The sequence below is a fragment of the Apostichopus japonicus genome, chromosome 18 (genome assembly GCF_037975245.1).
Source record: "Apostichopus japonicus isolate 1M-3 chromosome 18, ASM3797524v1, whole genome shotgun sequence".
Lineage (NCBI taxonomy): Eukaryota > Metazoa > Echinodermata > Holothuroidea > Aspidochirotida > Stichopodidae > Apostichopus > Apostichopus japonicus.
The window spans coordinates 18,654,457-18,673,822 of record NC_092578.1 but is presented as its reverse complement, the minus strand read 5'-3'; the positions used below and the strand labels follow the sequence as shown (position 1 = coordinate 18,673,822).

Below are 19,366 nucleotides of genomic sequence, written 5' to 3'. Positions count from 1 at the left end.
ATAAAGTCATGAGGGATTAGGGCTACCCATCGGTAGACAGAATATGACCATAATCCTATGTTGATCGGTACCTATAAATGTACAAGAAGGGGCCCCACCAAAAAATAGAAGGTTTTTAAATCTATGATGGTAATACAAATATAAAATCCTTATGGTATTAATACACTGATAATACTAATTAAAAGAGCAAAAAATTAAATTTGATATTTTGTGGGTGGTTCAAAATTATTGCTTGCAGTCCAGGTTGTATCTCTGTACCACTTTTTAATTTTAGAGAAATGACCCTTTCAAAAGCTGAGGTTTATCAATTAAAGTGACTGAACCATATAGTCTAACACATATGGTCTGTTTTTAAGATGCAATACAAACAAAGATAGCATAAACATAAATGTAGTATCTTGTAGTTTATTTCCAAAGTGACTGACATAAAGTTTCTATAATTCCGATATTAATACTTATACATCAATCGAAGTGGGAAGGAAAATCGAAAATATGTACTTAACAAAAACAGCGTTAGAAGTCTAATATACATAGAAAATTACCAATTAAAGTGTCAAAATGAATAACATTGACATTAACTAGTTTATTTAAGAATTATAGAATGCCGCTTGTCAGCAATTGTCGTGATATTTATACATTCCATTTAGAGAAAAGAAGAGCGAGAGAGAATAATCTTTGCATCTAGAGTTTCACAGACAAATAGAGTTTTCATTCAAATATAGGCTTGAGGAATTTGCTATGGAACATATACACACATTTGGTTCACGTAACCAGGAAAGGCTCCATTTTTGCCTCTTCCCATGAATAAAATTTTCATACAACGCATAAAAAAAGTGGCATGATAAAAAAATTCAATCAGTCAATGTTTCTACCAGTTATTTTTCATCCTTTTGCCATAAAAATAAAAGAACAGATATATCAAAGTAAAAACAAAATGTTTAGTGTAACAAAAAGCCATTTTTCAGATAATACGGAGTTGCTATATTTTGAATTTGAATTTATTGTCCACAATCGGAAATTCGGCTTAAACAGGTCGTAAACGAAAAAAGAAAAGAAAAGAAAAAAAGCAATAGTACAAGTATCAATAGACTGCGATACATATACAGTAATACAAACATATATATATACAGCAAGTCCTACAAATAAGAAACTTATCTTCTTATCTATATAGGACCATCCATTCCTTCAGTTTCTACGTCGAATAAACATAAAATACCTCACCAAGACACACCATCTTTAACTCCTGATTGAATTATAATTATGAATGATTGAAGGTAATTGGCCATGAAATCAAAGTCATGAGATTAAAATTGATAAAAAAATACTTTGCTTTAGTACACATGATAATAATAACAATACTTAGTTCTTACAGCAAATGGTCTATATTCTTCATATATCGTTTAATAAAAACGTTTACTAAATACTGCTATCAACGTTTTGATAAGGAGAACTTCCTCTCCGTTCCATGTTATTTTCATAATAATCATCATATTCATTTTGATTATAATACAGCCCTGTTGAAGTTTCTGTAGTTTTAAGAGGTATATTACTAGTCCATTGTAGTGTTTGGTTCGAGTAGTTGCTAGTGTCTACTATCTCATAGTTACCATCGTCTTCGTTGCTAATATCTTTTGCAACGTTTGAGGTAGTTGTGCGACCAACACTACGACCTCTTTCTCTCTTTGAGTAATACCACTTGAATACGACAGATGCAAGAGACAGGGCTAGAGCGATTATGATCAACCCGGATACAACAAGGAGGATTGAAGTAATCATGGGGAATTGAGATGGACTTGTCGACGTGTCTGTATGTCCACTGGTTGAGATGGAAGAGTACGTGTGTCCGGTCGTGAATTTGGATTTTGGTGAATTGCTCTCAGTAGTTACTTTAGATTGATATATTCTTGTAGTTCTAGTGTGTGTAATCCCTGTGGATAAATCGTTCTTTTCAGTGGTGAGTCTGTCACTATGTTTGTCAGTCGTAAGTTTGAGATTTGAAGAGTCTGTCGTTACGCCTGTAGTACTCTTAATGGTGTCTGTGGTAGAAGATGTAGTGGGACGTTGCGAGGATGGCGTATTGGACACAGTTAATTTATATGTTGCCGATCCTGGTGTTTGCGTAGTCCACGGCAGCGTTACGTCTTTAGTACTCTTAATGGCGTCTGTGGTAGCAGATGTTGTAAGACGTTGCGAGGCTGGCATATTGGACAATTCAGTTATTGTATCTGTTGATCCTGGTATTTCTGTAGTAGTGTTTTCAAAGCAATTCAAGTCATCCGTAGTTAGGTTAGATAAAGCTATTCCTGATAGTGCAGGGGGGTTGAAACAATGACCAGTAACCGACACGTCTTGTGTTTCTATAAAATTAAGCAACCATTCCATGCTACAATTACACGATAATTGGGTACCGTATAGATCCAGGTTAGACAGACTAGGAGTGTGATCGAACAACCCATCTGGTAGGACTGCTAACTTGAAGTTACGAAGATAAAGAAATTGAATATTAGGAACACCCATCAGTGCATCTTTATTCACCGAAACTATTTGAGGAGATAACTGTTGAATAGTAATCCTGTTTAACGAGGATATATTTCCAAATGCCTCGCTGGGTAATTCCTGAAACTGGCAGTAATAAAAATGAAGATTATTCAATACTTTACTGATTGTACTAATGAATGGCGTCGGTATTGTCTTAAGCTTAAGATAATAAATGGATATGGTTTGAAGTCGAGGTAATGGGTTAAGAAAACTTTGCCCATGTAGTGAAGACGGCATTTGGTAAATAAAGAGGGTGCGCAACTGTTGTAATACTTCTAATGCTTCATTCTCTACATACGTTTCTTCACCACTGAAGGCCAATTCCTCTAAACTTGGAAAGTGATCAAGTAAATCCAATGAAATCATATTTGTGGAAGAATTTTCGATGTGTAAAGTGGTCAAAGGTGGAATTGTATAGTTCCCATGGTAATCATCGTCAAAGAACAGATCAAGTGAAAAGTTTACTGAGGTCCTCTGTACATAGAGTGTTTGTAAATTAGAAAGATTTCCTAAGCTACTCGGGGCGAATGACAAATTTCTATTGTCTCCCAAATGAAGAATTCGTAAAGTTGGTGAAAAAGATTGAGGAATTTGCAACGAAGTCAGTTCATTAAAATGTAGGTACAGATTAGTAAGCTGTTCTGGTCCATATAAGGTAGAAGCGTTAACGTGAGTTAGTTTGTTGTCCTGCAGATCTAAAATCAATAATTTTGTTAATGGTTCGAATGTTCCGTCTTCAATGCTCTCTATATCATTTTTAGATAGGTAAAGATTTTCCAGATTATGAAGGCCACTGAAGATACCAGCGCTCAGATGTTTGAGACGGTTGGATCCGAGGTATAAATCCCGTAAATTATTCAAATATAAAAATGTTCCGTTCTCAATAGTATCGATGTTACTTGAATCAATGTATAGTATATTAAGACTATGAAGGCCACTGAATGTATCAACGCTCAAATATTTCAGATCATTTCCACTTAGCCGTAAATATTCCAACCTATACAGATCAATAAATGTTCCGTTCTCAATACTTTCGATGTCATTGTCAGATAGGTCAAGAAAGGTCATATTACGGAGACCACTGAAAGTTCCAGCAGTCAGATTTTTGAGATTGTTTCCTCTCATATTTAATTGGTTTAAAAAAGGTAAATCTGTAAAAATTCCGTTCTGAATACTTATTTCTTCATTGTATGACAAATCCAGAAATCTTAAACTGTGTAGACCCCCGAAGAGATTGACATCAATTGTCGTCAGGCGATTCGAATCCAAATTCAACATTTCTAACTCCGTTAAATTTTCAAACGTTCCGTTTTCAATGTTCAGTACGTTACAGTTGTTAATTTTCATTTTCAGCAATCTTTGTACACCACTAAAATCATTTCGGTAAATGGTTGGTATGTTCTGTGAAGTCAGGACAAGGGACGTTATGTTTTCAGGAAGAGGAGACGGAATTCTCACCAGGTTGTTGCTCACACATCTCCATTCTCCGTCGTTGTCGCAGGAACATCCTGGAGGACAAGGCGTTTCAGATGCAGCGTTGACATGAAAGAAGAATGAAGACCAAAAGCAATAAAGTAACAAAAACTTCAATGGAATTACCAAAATCTTCATTGTGATATCGAATCATATAAACGAAAGGTAATTAATTGAATAAACTTTTCAGCTGGGTTATCCTGCGACAGAACTATGCTTCACAACAATGAAAATCTCCCGTTGTTGATGGTTCATATTCACTAGATAATTGTTATCGCATTTGCGAAATTTATACTGAACTGTAAATATCTCATAAAGAGGGGCATATAAGTCGCTGACTTTATTGTCCTGCTGTAAAATTCTTCTGGAATCATTTTGTAGTGTTTTATGTACTTATAAACAATCAAAGTGAATTGCACCTATAAGAGTCTATTAGCATACCGATAAGCAGTATTATATATTCTGCTGAAGCCGGACCATAAGGAAATGCAGGGTGCGGGGTATATGCAAATAAGATGAGTGAGTTAGCGATTATAGTTGAACAAAGTCGAAGATTTAAATCAATCACGTACTTGCTGATCGATCACAAACCACAAAGCATGAAGGCCTAAGATCTCGATAAGGAAAACAAAAGAAAACACTAGGAAAGTTTCTGCTTGCGTAAATTTTATTTGACAGATAACAAAATTGGAAAACAACTAACCATTATTTATCTTGTAAATACCAACTCATTCTTGTTGCCAAATGTACTGAAAAATTATTATTGCTTCCTTCACTGTCATAGAGACTGAATTCGTTAACATTAAATGCATTTCGATTAATAATATCCTGCTAGATGTAGGCGTGATGCAAATTGAAAGCAACCAATCTGGTTGAGGGGGGGGGGGGGGTGGGCAGCTTTATTCAGTTGCGGTTATTTACGCCTCATTAATTTGTTTAAAATCAAATACGAACATGAAGGAAATACATTCACAGTGATTCCTCTTTCAGAAATGTTAATCTTTGTGTGCTTCTGATTCACTATAAATACAAGATAATACGAACGCTGTAGCTTCATGGCACCCCCCCCCATCCCTGCGGACCCCCAACAGAGCTCAGCTACACATTCTAGAGGAATTTCAGGGTAATTCCTGTTTCTGACATTTTTATTTCAAATTCGTCGCCAGGAAACAAGGAATAACTTACATGACAAAGCTGTATATATAGCATCAGGCCTGGGCCCCAGTATAGGGCTTTGCGATATGCGAAGGTATCATTGCATTATCAAATCAGACTAATTCCTCTTTTTGACAGTTTGGTACATGATGACCAAAGTAAGCTGAAAACAAGAGATATGTCATAAAGCTTCAACTATAATACGTGTTTTAGCGAGGGTATTGGTTACCTCCTGCAACGTAAGCCAATAACAGTGCCCCAAATCCTAAGCTAAACATATTAACATAACTAAGTAAATTAATACTAACATTTGTTAAAGTTGCATGCAGTACTCTCAATGTAGCTGGGGTGGTGTTTGGTGATGGCCCCTCCCCTTTAAGACATGGTTGCTTAGATGCAAAATGATGCTATACTTTAAGTTTTGAAAAAGTGTGGAGTCGTTTCCGACTGTCTATGGGTTGCACCTCACACACATGCTAAATATTGTTGTACGGTACTGTCCAGTAACACTTTTTGTATATTCAGTCTGCCAGTTGGGATGATGGGGGGGTTGCTTATATTCTGTATGGGAGGATAACGCACCCCTCACAGTTACACCTGCTGTACTTACTAACTTCAAGTCTTACTAAGCTTTTGTAAAATTTAAACCTTTCTAACTCATTTTATATTAAAGTCTTTCTAACTTTCTCTATATGTTTAAGTCTTTGTAAGTTACTAACACAACTGCAAATTAAAGTAATATCATACAACGAAATTGAATAAGACAAAAAGTATGGGAATCTACGGTGGTTCTGAATGGACGGGAGAGTTGTAGACTTATCGTGTTATTATAGCAAGACAAAATAAAAAATGTGAGTTTTGTCGAGTTGAAAAGTTGACAAGTTAACGAATTGATAATTGTCGCCAAGATAATATTATCGTAAACCTGTCAACTTAGCAAATATTGTATTTTTGACTTGTTGTCTAGCTACGTGCAACGCAGCAACTCGACAAGTTGATAATTTTCGGAGTCCAGATGTAACGTTGGCGTAACTCTTTAACTCAACAAAAATATACAAATTTGTCGTGTTATGCTAAAACACTAATTCTACGATTCGGGTGACCCTTCGGAACCACCGTAAGATACAAACTGTATAGAAAATCCTCAAGTTGCATTTACAAGCTCTTTGAAAAGTAAAATGGAAAATTAGTACGCTGAAACATCCTTGTTCGCTTATTTAAGAGTTATACATAAAATGAAATATATTCCTGACATGAGAAAAAAATTGTTGTACTCTTAACACATCGTATGCTTGTTAAAATGATATACACACTTGGAGTCAAATGTCTGGTCAAGATTAGTAACTATATGGTGGGGCAGGTCGATTTATTTTGTTGTTTTGATAGTGATGGATACTTTTAGGATGTGGATGATGATTTTGGGTTGATGATGGAACAGAAGTTTGTATCGGTATGTTAGTCCAGGGAGAAGAAAGTCCATAATTAGCTGCGGAGCTTCCATCCTCAATAGTGTCATAGAAAGCGTCGTTTATGCGGCCATTATCATTTATAGCGTATGCATGTATAATTTTATTTTCACCACCTGCACGATGGTTACGATCTGCGCCTTTCTTGAAGTAGCGTGCCTTTATTAGGACAACTACAAGAGTAACAGCAAGCGTAATTATAACCACAATAGTTACAGGTATATATATCCAAAAGAAATGAAACTGTGTCTTGGTTCCGTTTGTTGTGATCATGTTTGTGGAAACTTTGTTTAACGTCTCAGTGCTAATTGTAGACCCTTCCGTCAGACTTTTAGTTGTAAAGTAACTTGGACGGTATGCGGAGAATTTCGTCCAAGTCTGATTCGTTATGATTGTCGGGTAGCTTGTACTACTGCTCAGATGTCCTGTTGTAGTTGCATGTATTACTGTACTAGCCGTTGGCCTGGTTGTGGGATGGGTAGTTTTAGTTCTAGTCGAGAGTCGTGGTGTTCCATCAGCAGTTAAGACTGCAGTAGTAGGCTGTGTAGTTGGTATACGGACACAGTCAAAGTCAACGTCAGTCAAGGAAGACAATGGTGCTCCTTCTAGTTGAGCCGGACTGGAGCAGTCACCACTTAAAGTCACGTCCTGTCTTTTTTCTTGAAAATTTACCACCCATGCCATACTACAATTACACGAAAGGCGATCACTGTTTAAGACTATGCTGTCAAGCTGAGGAGTATTATCAAAGAGACCATTCGGTAGAAATGATATCTGAGTTCGGATGAAAGAGAGTCTGCTTAGATTTGGTACGCCCTGCAATGCATTTCTGTCAATGGCTTTTATTTGCGAATCTACAATGCTAATGAAATTCATAGAGGCAACGTTTCCAAATGCCCCACTTGGCAATTCCGTAAACGTCGGGTAATAAATGTACATGTCTCGTAGAATTCTACTGATCCCAGTGATAAATGGTGTTGGTATGGCTGTGAGATCGTCCATCCATAAAACAATTAGAAGAGGCAACGGTTCAACGATACTTTGCTGGTAAAATGAAGGCGGTAATTTGTACAGTCGAAGGTAAGTTAACTGTTGAAGTACTTCCAGAGATCCAGGCTCCACATACATATCTTCATCGTCATCACCAAAAGAGAATCGCTGTAAGTCTGGAAATCGACTCAATAAATCTACCGAAATTAGTTCAGTATTAGTATTTTCGATTGATAGATCAGTCAACGGTGGGATTGTTTGGTTCCCGTAACAATCATCCCCAACGAATAAATCAATTGTAAAGTTGACCGAAGTGCGATCGATAGAAAGATGTTGTAAACTCGAGAGATTTCCCAAACTACATGGAGGAAACGACAGTCTGGAATTATAGTTTACATGGAGTACTTGTAAACTCTGTGAAAACGATGATGGGATTTCAAATGAGATCAAATAGTAAGATATTAAGTTGATTTCAGTGAGTTGTTGCGGCCCATTTAATGTAGCAGCCGTGATGTGAGTCAATTCGTTCCATCTTAGGAGTAAATTTTCTAGGGATGTCAAAGGTTCGAATGATCCTTCTGCAATACTGCGCATGCCATTTGATGCAATGCTCAACTGTTCCAATTTATTCAGGTCTGTAAATGTTCCGTTCTCAATTCTCTCTATTTCATTATGGGACAACTCTAGAATACGTAAACTGTGTAGACCCCGGAAAAGGTTCACATCAATTGTCGTCAGGCGATTCGAATCCAAATCCAACTCTTCTAACTCCGTTAAATTTTCAAACGTTCCGTTTTCAATGTTCAATACGTTGCAGTTGTTAATTTTAATTTTCAGCAATCTTTGCACACCACTAAAATCATTTCGGTAAATGGTGGGGATGTTCTGTGAAGTCAGGACAAGAGACGTTATGTTTTCAGGAAGAGGAGATGGAATTCTCACCAGGTTGTTGCTCTCACATCTCCATTCTCCGTCGTTGTCGCAGGAACATCCTGGAGGACAAGGCGTTTCAGATGCAGCGTTGACATGAAAGAAGAATGAAGACCAAAAGCAATAAAGTAACAAGAACTTCAATGGAATTACCAAAATCTTCATTTTGATGTGACTGGCATCCACTGGTGTCAACTTTCGAAGTACTTAAAATATAGATCTTTCTGGTACTGGTAGGACTATACAACCAGTTACAAGGCTGGTCAGTCTTCAAGAGAATCAAGTTTTAATTGTCACAAGATTGTTGTCTCCGGTTATATTCAGAAACGAATCTGAATTTTATGATGTCGATTACAATATCTCTAATCTTTCAATCTGTCATTAAATTAATAAGTTTAAGTATTCATCTGTCACGTTTTATAGTTGCTGAAGTTTCATTTTTATCGAAATAGATTAAGGGACAATTTACAACTAATAAAAATTTTCTATATTCCTTACCAGTATAGGATCTATTTATTAGTACACAAGTTCAATTTTAAGTGTGATACTGACTTGTTTAAACTAATAAAATTCACAGACAATGTCATGTTAAGAATGTGACTGTAAATTCTCTACGTCCAAAAAAAAATCAAAGCAAACAATTACACACACACATCGTATCATGCCAGGAATGTAACTATATTAAAGGGCATCGACGTCATAACCTCAAAATATGCTAGGAAATCAAATAATGGTCATACATATGTTTCAAATGTAAATTACACTGCATTGACTGCCACTTTAACCTCTTGAGACATATTTACCAATACCTTATTTAACGCCCACATGCATAATGCCGGGAGTAACACGAGAGCGGGGAAACCACTCTTGGTAAGCGTTAAAGAAGTTTTAGCATGTCATAATATTAATCGAGACAGTATATTGATAACTTTTTACAATCTGATAAGATAGCATCAGGAAGATTTGACAACAGGAAAACTATAGGACAGTGGCGGAGCTAGGGGTATTGGTCAGGGGGGCGAGAATGGTCTGTAGGGGCGCTTTCGACACTATCTAAGCGGAGCGCCACCACAGGTTGGCGCGGAGCGTACAAATTAATTTTTTTTGGAGTAAAGATACTCCCTAGATCGCCGGACATGACCCTTTCCGGGTCTTGCTAATTTGCAGATAAATGAAGAATAAATAGGTGTCATCGCCATTTTGTCAGAAAATTACACCAACAAAATGTGACAAATGACAATAGGTATTTGAGAGCGCAATAAAAAAGTCAATACTCGCGAAGAAGTAAAAAGTGGTAAAAAGCTGAAAAGGGCGCCAGCAGTCCATTTGAGTCCGTCAGGAGGGGCATCCGCCCCCTCTGACTGTATGGACACTCCGCCACTGCTATAGGAATCACGAACCAATAGAAAACAGCTTAAAGTAAGCAATAGAAATTAATAATTAGAAATGCAGATTAGACAAGAAATAAGAATATATAGACCAGTTTTCTTGGTGCTGCACTGAGAATTGACAACATTTCAACAATAACAAAAAAAAAAAAAAAAAAAAGGAAAGAAAAGGGAAGAAGGAGACTGAGAAGGAGAAGAAGAAGAATAAAGAATACAATTTGACAGGATTCGCTACATAACAAGGACGGGAATTTCACAAGAACATAGCCGAGTTCATACATTTCAAAATGCATAAGGCATGATTATATGATATCTTGAAAGACGTAGCGTTAATTAAACTGCAGTTGATGAAACAGTCACTAATTTTAGAGAATATATATATTTTTTTCCAAAAGTAGAATGTTTCAGATAAAACTTCGACATTTCGAGATGATAACCCACCTTCACTTCCACTGACTTTTCTGAGCCTCCGTAAAAGTGGTGCAACTATAGCTAGGTTTACATTAAAAAAAAAAAAAAAAAAAAAGTGTCCTTCTTAAACTTTATTTTCAGAATATGCGAACAAAGCTATTTTACGCCGACACTATGACGAACTGGTTGAGTTTGCTAAGAACAACTGTCTTTTGCTGTAACAACGGAATAAACATACTGACGGATCCTGTCAATGACTACGCGCATGCGTCTTAGACTATTTACAACTAAATGTCGGAAGGACCGGACTAATATAGTATTCGCTGAATAAGCCAGCAACTGCTCTTAGATTACATAACATGCCTGTATCGTGTCTCGTCTCAAGATTTCTGAATGTATTGTTCTCCTTTGTGCACACTTTCTTGCTAAAATGTAAAGAAAAAAATGAAAGAAAGTAGGTGTTGATTGTATTTGCGACTTGGATGGTTATGATACAGTAGCTCGATAGGCTATACTCATAGTTATCAAATGTTATACAACACCTAATTGTATTCTGGTCATTTGATTGGTCAATTGCTCGTTGATTGCATGCATAATCCGCTCTATTCCGCTCTATGAAATAGAACCATGGGTTATACTTTTTGGTAGCACTTTTTTCAATGGTAAGAGAGCAGAGAAACCTGTCTGTTCAAAACAATCTGTTGCATGAGTGCATTTTACCCATCTTAATATAATACAAATATCCAAGTTTGAAGGTGTTGTATATAACAAATAATGAATGGTTTCCATTCGTGCAATAGTCCAAATATTTCATTCGTTGAAAGATGTTATTTGTTCCATTCAACTAGCCTGCGCCTCGTTGAATGGAACATTCCATCTTTCAACTCATGAAATATTTTCACTATCGCACTCATAACCATTTATTATTTGTATACTAGCAAATTCAGCCAACACATTCTGGACTCATTCATGCTAAGATCACAAAGTACACGGATCTGTATCAAAGACATTGACTGGGAAAGAGAGGCAACCGCGCCGTGTTTGCATGGAGTATATATGAAACAAATTAACGCGTTTCAGGCAGTTCTGGTAAAAAAAAAGGTAACCGGTCACGTACACTCTTCGGGCGAATAACTACACTTATGTATGCACGATTTGCATTGAACATAGAAATTGAATAATATTATCAATGGGAAAAGGGTGTCAGAATAAATAAAGTATAAATAAATAGATAAAATAAAATAAATAAAGTTAATATATTAGAAAAACATATTTTCATATTAGAAAGCCGTCTTTCCAAAATGTTCTTAATCCAATTCCCGATAAAACAAACTTGATGTTAATTCTCAGGAGAAGTATATACCAGGATATTAGTTTAGAAACGTTATTTTTTCCAACATATGATATAAAGTAAAATTAGTCTATAAGTAGCAACACCAGAAATTTTTTTCTGCGGCAAACCGACATTCAAAGCAAATTTCAGAGGAAAAACTGTTTCGAAGTTAATAGATTTTGGGTACCAAGAGACAAGTTTGTTCTTTTCAATTCGAGTTTTTCGAGAATTGTATCTACATTGAGATTTATGGCGTCCAACGCCATGAGCAGCTACTTCCGCTTTCACACTTTAGCAAAATGGTCTATCTTTCCCTACACCCTTTGCTTGCATAGGCTACCAGGTACGGCAACATACGTGGAACATGTAAAGATTCGCAGCCTAAATCATATTTTTCTCACATCGTAGGGTTCCTAATACAAATTTTGTCAAAATGTTCAAGAAAATGAAAAAGGATATTGCCCAAAAGGAGGCAAGCTCTCCGATGCGGCCCAACCAAAGGAAGAAAGAGGGTTTGGTATGAACTTTTTCGTCACCATTATGGACAGTTTGTGTGTAAATTGTAGCATACAATAAAAGTCAACATAGCTTAGGCCCTTGCCTAAACCGCCCGTAACTTTAATATATCCTAACGTTACGGCTTAGCTTACAGTTACATTAGCTGGATCGGTTTCACTAAAGAGCGCTCAGGCCTATGCTAAATTATGGTCACATTTTTGGTGAAAATCTCAGTATGTTGGTAGGAACTATAGGCTAACATTGCGTAAAACATCCAAAAATATCTTTTTGTATTCAGTGAGAGGATTAGTCTACCTAGTAGTAGCACCTGCCAACTCTTACTCAGGGTTTTAGTACTGTGACAGCGTGAGACAAGTTTATGTATCATCTCACGGTGGGATCTCGGAATGTCACGAGTAGAGAAACTGGTATTTCTGTAGAAGTATATTTGCCAGTAATTCTGTTGCAATCTACTGGAATGGGTGGAATGCTTCAGGAATTCAGAAAACAGTTTAGGCCTAGGCTATGCAATTCTGATGAGCACACACTCTTGATTTATAAATCTTAAAGTTAATCTTAAGAGTGTTAAAAAGGCTTTGAATGTCTATAAAACCTTTTAAACATTTAAACTGAAGTTCAGGTGCATCTACTGTTCAATATGTGTCTGTGCAAATATAAAGGGATGAACACTAAAGTTGCATTTTGTAATATTGTAGCACAATGACTCTGGTACATCATAACCATGAGCTTTATGCTGATATAAAATTAAATTTTTCTCATGAATAGCTTGAACAAACACCTCCCTTGCCAGATGGAAAGTTATCGGCAACTACTAAACTTAATTTGGACAGTGACCAGAATGATGGAGCGACAGTAAGTTTAAGTTTGTCATTTATTAAGTTGATAGTAAGTGCTTATTATACTCTGTGAAGGATAGACTGTTATTCAATTGTTTTTTTTTTCAATGAGTCTAAGATCTTGTTTGGAGTTACAGGGAAGATGTCAGGCCAAGGATGGGTTGGAGTCAATGGTCTCCCAATGGTCTCATGATCTCAGATTACGTCTAAGTAGGGTTTGAAGTTAAGTTTTTGCAATTAGTCCAGCACACTTTGTCACCATTTTCACCGGTTACACAGAAGTTTTTTCTCCTGGTGTCTGGTTAATCTAATTGCACATGTCACATCACTGATCCCTTAAAAGCTGTTGAAGCCAAATGGTCCTTCAGTGAACAAGTGTACAGCAATCATAGCATCAAATTAATAAATCTGTCATCAATTGATTATTTGCAGATATCATACTGTATGCAACATTTGACGATTTCTCTTCGCTTATCTCACACTCAGCCGTTCACTCTAGTTTTCTCTCTCAAATTTTTCAGCCTCAGAAGTTGCCCCCTTCTACACCCCTGAGAGGATCCACTCCCGAAAATGCAGAGAGTCCATTGTTTCCCCAGTACCAGACACCAGCGAAAGCTCACCCACCACCCTCTGATACAGAGAGCGAAGTAGAGGAGACAACCAAAACTTTAGACGCCATGAATAAAAATGAACTTCTAAAAACCTACAAGAAACAAGAAAGGACCTTTAATAAGTTGAAGACTAAGTTTACGGAGCTGACGTTAGCGTACAGAGAGGTTGACAAAGAGAACCAGAAAGTCAAGGTTTGTGTACCAATCGGAACGAACATTTTTGTGATATAGTGTTCCGGTGGTCAGGGGTGCAAAAGCTGGAGAAGGACTGGGGGTCATGCAAGGTCAAACATTTATTGGAATGTGAAATATTTCTTCAAACAGATTTTCAAGAGCTGGAGGGTTATACTCTTATTTTGATTTACCAAAGATGGTAACCATCATCATTTGGTGATAGGTTGAAAGAAAGTGCACAGGAATAACAGATCAATAAGAGATCCACCAAACGGATGAAGGATTCAATCCTGCGTCTCTCCTAGAGGCTTGCTCACAATGACGACAAGCTAGGTTAAACCATTCAATTCGTGAAGTGGCACAATAAACAGCGCAGAAAAATAGTCCATAGTAAATTAATAATTTAAAGTTGGCAAGTTGTTATGTGATAAACAACGTCTGTCGTCCTGTCAGACTCATGTGTGATACAGGTTGTGTTCAATTGGAAAATGTATTTTCCATGGTATTATGTGGAATAATAATAAGGTTTAAGCTTCAAGTATCTGCTGTTCCGTCCAATTTTGTTGTAGGTTTGTTCCACTACACCTGAATTATCACTGCTATCCACTTCAAATGAGCTTTGCAAATTGGTTGGCAATTGAAATGGTCATGAACGTAAATTACATATTTACTTCTGATTTAATAGTTTGGAATAAACTTCCTCTGCCTCAAAGGGCTCGGTACTTAGTCTACAATTCATACGCACTGGATGAAAGTGCATTTCTCTTCAAAAATCCTGCATTTGATACAATTTACAATAAAATATTCTCAACTGGTTTAGATAAATTGTAAACTTGTTTTTGTTTTGACAAACTGTCTTCTATCATCTTCTAGGCTATCATGTCCCAGAGTCAAGATAAAGCCCTGAGAAGAGTCTCTGAACTGAAGGAAGCAGCCGAGTTAGATCGACAGGCAAAGAAACACATGGAAGAAACATTTAGCCTTCAACTTGAGGAAAAAGATGAAATGATCAGCGTTTTACAGACCCAAGTAAGGAGTGCAAGAGCATAAAGGTCATCTTGTATGTGATTTTACTAGATCCTTTTTTACTGAAAAGCTCAACATCTGATCACTTGATCTATCCTCTGATGAGGTCAACATCTGACCGATGTTCGCAGACATAATTTCCGTTGTGAATGTTATTTTCTTAGTCTCTGTGATTTAATGTTAACCTGTGTAGTAAAAACGCTTCCACATACAGAAGCTCCAGATCATCTTTTTGTACCTTGGAGAGAGGCGCACTAAATATGAAAAGATGTGTATCACATTGCATAATTTACAAAACCTATCTAGGATCTCTTTTGTGTTTTTACTGTAAATCTTTGTGTAGGTGAAATTATTAAAGAAGGGAGAGGATCCTGATGGACTGAAGCCAAAGCCACAACCAGAGTCACCCAAAGTCGAAGCCAAAGAAGACGAAACAACCGATGAAGTTGTGAAGAATCTGAAGGAAAAGGTTAGCTGAAACTCTGCATTGAGAGAGAAATCCTTATGCAAAAGAAAGAATATAGAAAAAAAAGGGAAGACAGGAATAAAATCTTATGCTTTTCAAGCTTTGCTTTTGTCGTTATGAGTCGTCATTAATTGTCACATGACACCATGTCAGCCAATGAGAACCAAGATTGTAGATAACAGATTAAGAATGGTTTGAATAATCATGAATATACTAGAATAGAGTTTGATATTGTGTTGTTATGAAACCACACCTGTAGTATGTATCGTGATGTGCAGAAATAAAGTTATATACATTGACACAGGATTAGGGAGGTATCCACTTTCCCTATTACCTACAAAATCAATCTCTTTGTAAAACCGGCAACATGCTTAATTGCTTATAGCTGAATTCCTGTGGTCTGTCGTAATTTTCTCTAAAAGGACTTGATGTTTTAGTCCTAATGGGGGATCCTTCGTGGCAAACTAACATGAACACCCTTAAAACCAGGTTAAACAGACATATCGGACAAGCAAATCCTATAACATTCATACATTATTATGTACATAGTACCACTCTGATCAATACAGAAAATTTAGTTTACCTTACAAATACAATATAAACTATTTTGCTCTTTAATTTTCAAACCCTCTTGAAGTCGGTCAAATCTCTCATCATGCACGCTGCAATCTGAGTGAACTAAAGTGATATTTTTATAATGAATTCAAGGATAAATTAATTAATTTTAGTATTTTTTCAATGTAATAATTCCTTTTTTTCCCCACATAGGTTTTTTTTTTTCAGTACAACATAATGTGCAGTATTTCATGTTACGGTCTCAAATAGGCTACAATTTTCGAGTACTGCTCTGTCTAAAGTTAACAGTCTAGTGATTGATGGATATCTGATGTACCATGATGGGGAAGAGTTTTAACGGAGATACTTATGCAATTCATGGCCAGTCTCAAAGTGGCTTTATGAATGAACTTTGATTTAATAATGGTACTTTTATCTTGCAGTATAACCATCATGGTTAAACTATTGATCGTTTTTATCCTTTGATTTTTGAATTAGAGTAATACTTTTAATTGATAATTGTATTTTATGATCTACAGATCAAAAGACTGGAGGGATTATTAGGGAAATGTAAAGAGACAATTAAAGGCAACAAAGAGAAAAACAACCAGTTGGCTCAAGAAAAGGAAGACCAGACCAATGAGATCGCCCTTCTGAAAGTAAGTCAACACTTAACTCGTACGTAGGAATTTTTATTGAATAGAACTGATTATTAAAATAAAAATATTAATATCACCTTAACTAAGGTTTTACTTCAGAGGAACTCTTATGAATGAATCTTTAGTGAATAATGTTTAGTTCCCCTTAACCCCCCCCCCCATCCTTGCAAATACAAAACAAAATACAGTATGTTTGGCTGGTAAGGACTCAGTTCAAATCCCCCCCCCCCCCATGATATTCTTCATTCATTCTATTAATGCCAGCATCTTTATTAACTCAACAAAAATACAATTTGGTGGGGGGAGGGGTTAACTACTATAAAAGTACCACTACTACAAAGTGCCACTTGTCATTTAGCCTCTGAAGAAGATCCAGCTAGGATCGAAATGTCAGGCCAACTTACTTTTACACATCCTATAAAAGTTGTCGGTTAAATTCAAAAGTTAAAACAAGAAAAGAAGAAAAAAATCTTGTGAAATGGCGTGACCTTCATGCTTTATCTTTGCTATGCAGAAACAACATGACATGGAGAAATCCAAGTTCATCCAGCAGTTGAGCCAAGCCAAAGAACAGCTGGATCAAGCCATGGAAGAAAAGGCCATCTCAATAGCAGAAGCCAAACAACAGATGCACCTGGAACTGGAGGAGAGAGATCAGAAGAACTCCAACATGCAAGAAAATGTCAGGAGTCTGACTTCAGAGAAAGGTGGCCTGCAGACCAAACTCGAGAAGAGCGACAAACGAGGTCTGTGAATCTTCACTTTAGAGATTGGGATTGAAAAGTTATCTTAAAGTAAAGTGTGTGTTTTTGTGTCTTGATCTGCTCCCTGTCCCTCTCTCTTCTCTCGTGGAAATACTTGTTCATAGTGTAAAAAGTAAATGGCATTGTTTTATCATTATTCGTGTCAAAGACATATGAACCAAAGTCAGTTTACTTTGTCCGAAAGATTTATATTGCTCACAGGAAAAGAACAAGAGTTTGCCTAGGTGTGCAATGCTATATAGCAGAATATAATTTAACCTAGCATAGTCTGTGCCTAAGATTATGGGCAGCTTCGTTTATAGTCATCATGTGATTCAAATAAACCCTCAGGGATGATTTCATCATTTTGTGGCACACGACATGTCTTTGGAGTGTAAAAGGGAGGGAAATTTTGTGTACTAACGTGTTATAAAACAAAAAAGTTTAAAAAAAATTATATATAAAATATTTATTTTATCTTGTTAATAGCAACTGTTGGGAAGTTTGACACAATCATGAAGACACATGTTTAGATCCTGACATGATATAAAGTATATGTTATGTTTAGAAACAATTTTGTTGTGGAAGTAATTCATGATCTTGATATGTTTGTGAACTAACTTTGATGTATGGTCCTTTAATGGTGTCATTTTAACCTTTTTGTCCATTTACCCACATAAAATGCAATATATCATTAATAAATTAAAACAAAAGGTAAGTAAATAAAATTAAATAAATGTGTATTATATAAGCTGTCTCCACATCTGTCACATCGTCACACAAATGTTATAAATCGAGAGGTATTTTGTTTGATTTTTTTTCGACAGTGTCTGAATTACAAAACCAACTCCTGAAACTGGAGAGTCAAAGTGAAGAGGAAAAACAAAACCTGGCTCAGGAGTTGTCAAGAGGCAAGCAGGCCGTCATCGACCTCATGAAGGTAAGATTTACCGTCCAAATGACAAGTTTTAAACCCTAAGCGTGAAAGCAACCTGCTCATGGCAGAATTTACAAATCGTCTCGCTATGGGGAGCAAACGGTGGCAGACACTTAGTCGTGTGAGTTTCTACTTACCCTACTTCAATCGAGCTTCGCGAGTCTAACACTTGTACAGGGGATGGTGTAAAGATGGTTTTGCCATCAGTTACCCTTGAAACTCGCTTCACTTGCCCTCCCTCCTGGAGAAAGCTCAGCTTCGGTATCGAACTAAGTGAAAGCTCAGAAGCAACCAGGGGTCTTTGTAAAAGTTTCTCATAATAAAATGATCACAAATAAATGTTTCATTTTAATATGCTGAATATTAAAGTTGTGATTGAAGTTCAGGTGGACTACCTCAACTTGTGTTTAGCTTCGTACTACCTAACTCCATAGGACTGTAACCCATCTACACCCCTGGTATAAAAATTTTTTCCTTGGTGACCCCAGGTTTAACCTTCATCAACCCTCCAGTAGTGTATCTGTCATGATTGTGCTTAGTTTTCAAAATGAAGTTTTATTCTGCATTTTTTGAAGGACTTAACTGTATTTTCAAGATTTTCCACTTTTTTTTGTCTAAACAAAGGCATCGATGTTTTTTTTATTCCAATTGCTTTTTTCGTGGCACAACAAAACATTTTGGCGACCCTAGAAAGGGTCGCGAACCCCAGTTTGATTACCAGGGGTCTACACAAGAAAGTCATTCATTAACATCATTCTGCGGGATATTTTTTATTTCTTGTCCCTTTCCACTCCGCATACATCGTCCATTCCATCTGTCATCTCCATGGTCCTGTCCTCAGAAAGTCCTGGGGATGTGCAACAGCATCTCATGTCTGTTACATCACTTCTCCACAGACTTTGGACAACATGGAGAAGACATCCCCTTCCTCCTCCTCCTCCTCTTCCACCTCCTCCTCGTCGTCAGCGAATTTGCAACCAAAAATACAAGTCTTCCTGAAGAACATCTTTACTTGAAAATCTTGCCGGGATATCCGTCTTTTCTATTTTTGTGGACATTATCCATGGACTGTCGTTCTACATTTTGGCAGTTTTGATATCAAAAGAAAATAGTGACTCGAAAGCAACAAAAGACAGTGGCGTTGCTCGTCAGAAAT

General features: G+C 36.7%; 2 protein-coding genes across 6 annotated transcripts in view; one reads left to right on the top strand and one right to left on the bottom strand.

Annotated features, from left to right (window-relative positions):
• Positions 1-875: 875 nt before the first annotated feature.
• On the bottom strand, positions 876-8,854 carry LOC139959175 (uncharacterized). The gene is made up of 2 exons (XM_071956774.1): positions 6,512-8,854; positions 876-4,163 (listed from the first exon to the last, which is right to left on the bottom strand). Exons 1-2 carry the CDS (start codon positions 8,715-8,717, stop codon positions 1,417-1,419), a joined length of 4,953 nt encoding a protein of 1,650 aa, XP_071812875.1. The 5' UTR covers positions 8,718-8,854; the 3' UTR covers positions 876-1,416.
• Positions 8,855-12,008: 3,154 nt separating this feature from the next.
• Positions 12,009-19,366, top strand: part of LOC139958433 (uncharacterized) — a 45,490-nt gene continuing 38,132 nt past the window's right edge. For all 5 annotated transcript variants that reach the window (XR_011789784.1, XM_071955512.1, XM_071955511.1 and 2 more), the window contains exons 1-8: positions 12,009-12,201; positions 12,969-13,055; positions 13,561-13,842; positions 14,698-14,853; positions 15,194-15,319; positions 16,411-16,530; positions 17,045-17,276; positions 18,101-18,213. Coding sequence is in view for 4 of the 5 variants with exons in the window: in XM_071955512.1 (XP_071811613.1) it covers positions 12,118-12,201; positions 12,969-13,055; positions 13,561-13,842; positions 14,698-14,853; positions 15,194-15,319; positions 16,411-16,530; positions 17,045-17,276; positions 18,101-18,213 (1,200 nt within the window). In the remaining variant the exon portion in view is untranslated. The remainder of the gene's footprint in view (positions 12,202-12,968; positions 13,056-13,560; positions 13,843-14,697; positions 14,854-15,193; positions 15,320-16,410; positions 16,531-17,044; positions 17,277-18,100; positions 18,214-19,366) is intronic.

Coding starts and splice junctions, on each gene's coding strand:
- LOC139959175 (XM_071956774.1), bottom strand. CDS start 8,717: ATGAAGATTTTGGTAATTCCATTGAAGTTCTTGTTACTTTATTGCTTT. Junction 4,164..6,511: donor TCGACCTGCCCCACCATATA/GTTACTAATCTT, acceptor TTTCGTTTATAT/GATTCGATATCACAATGAAG.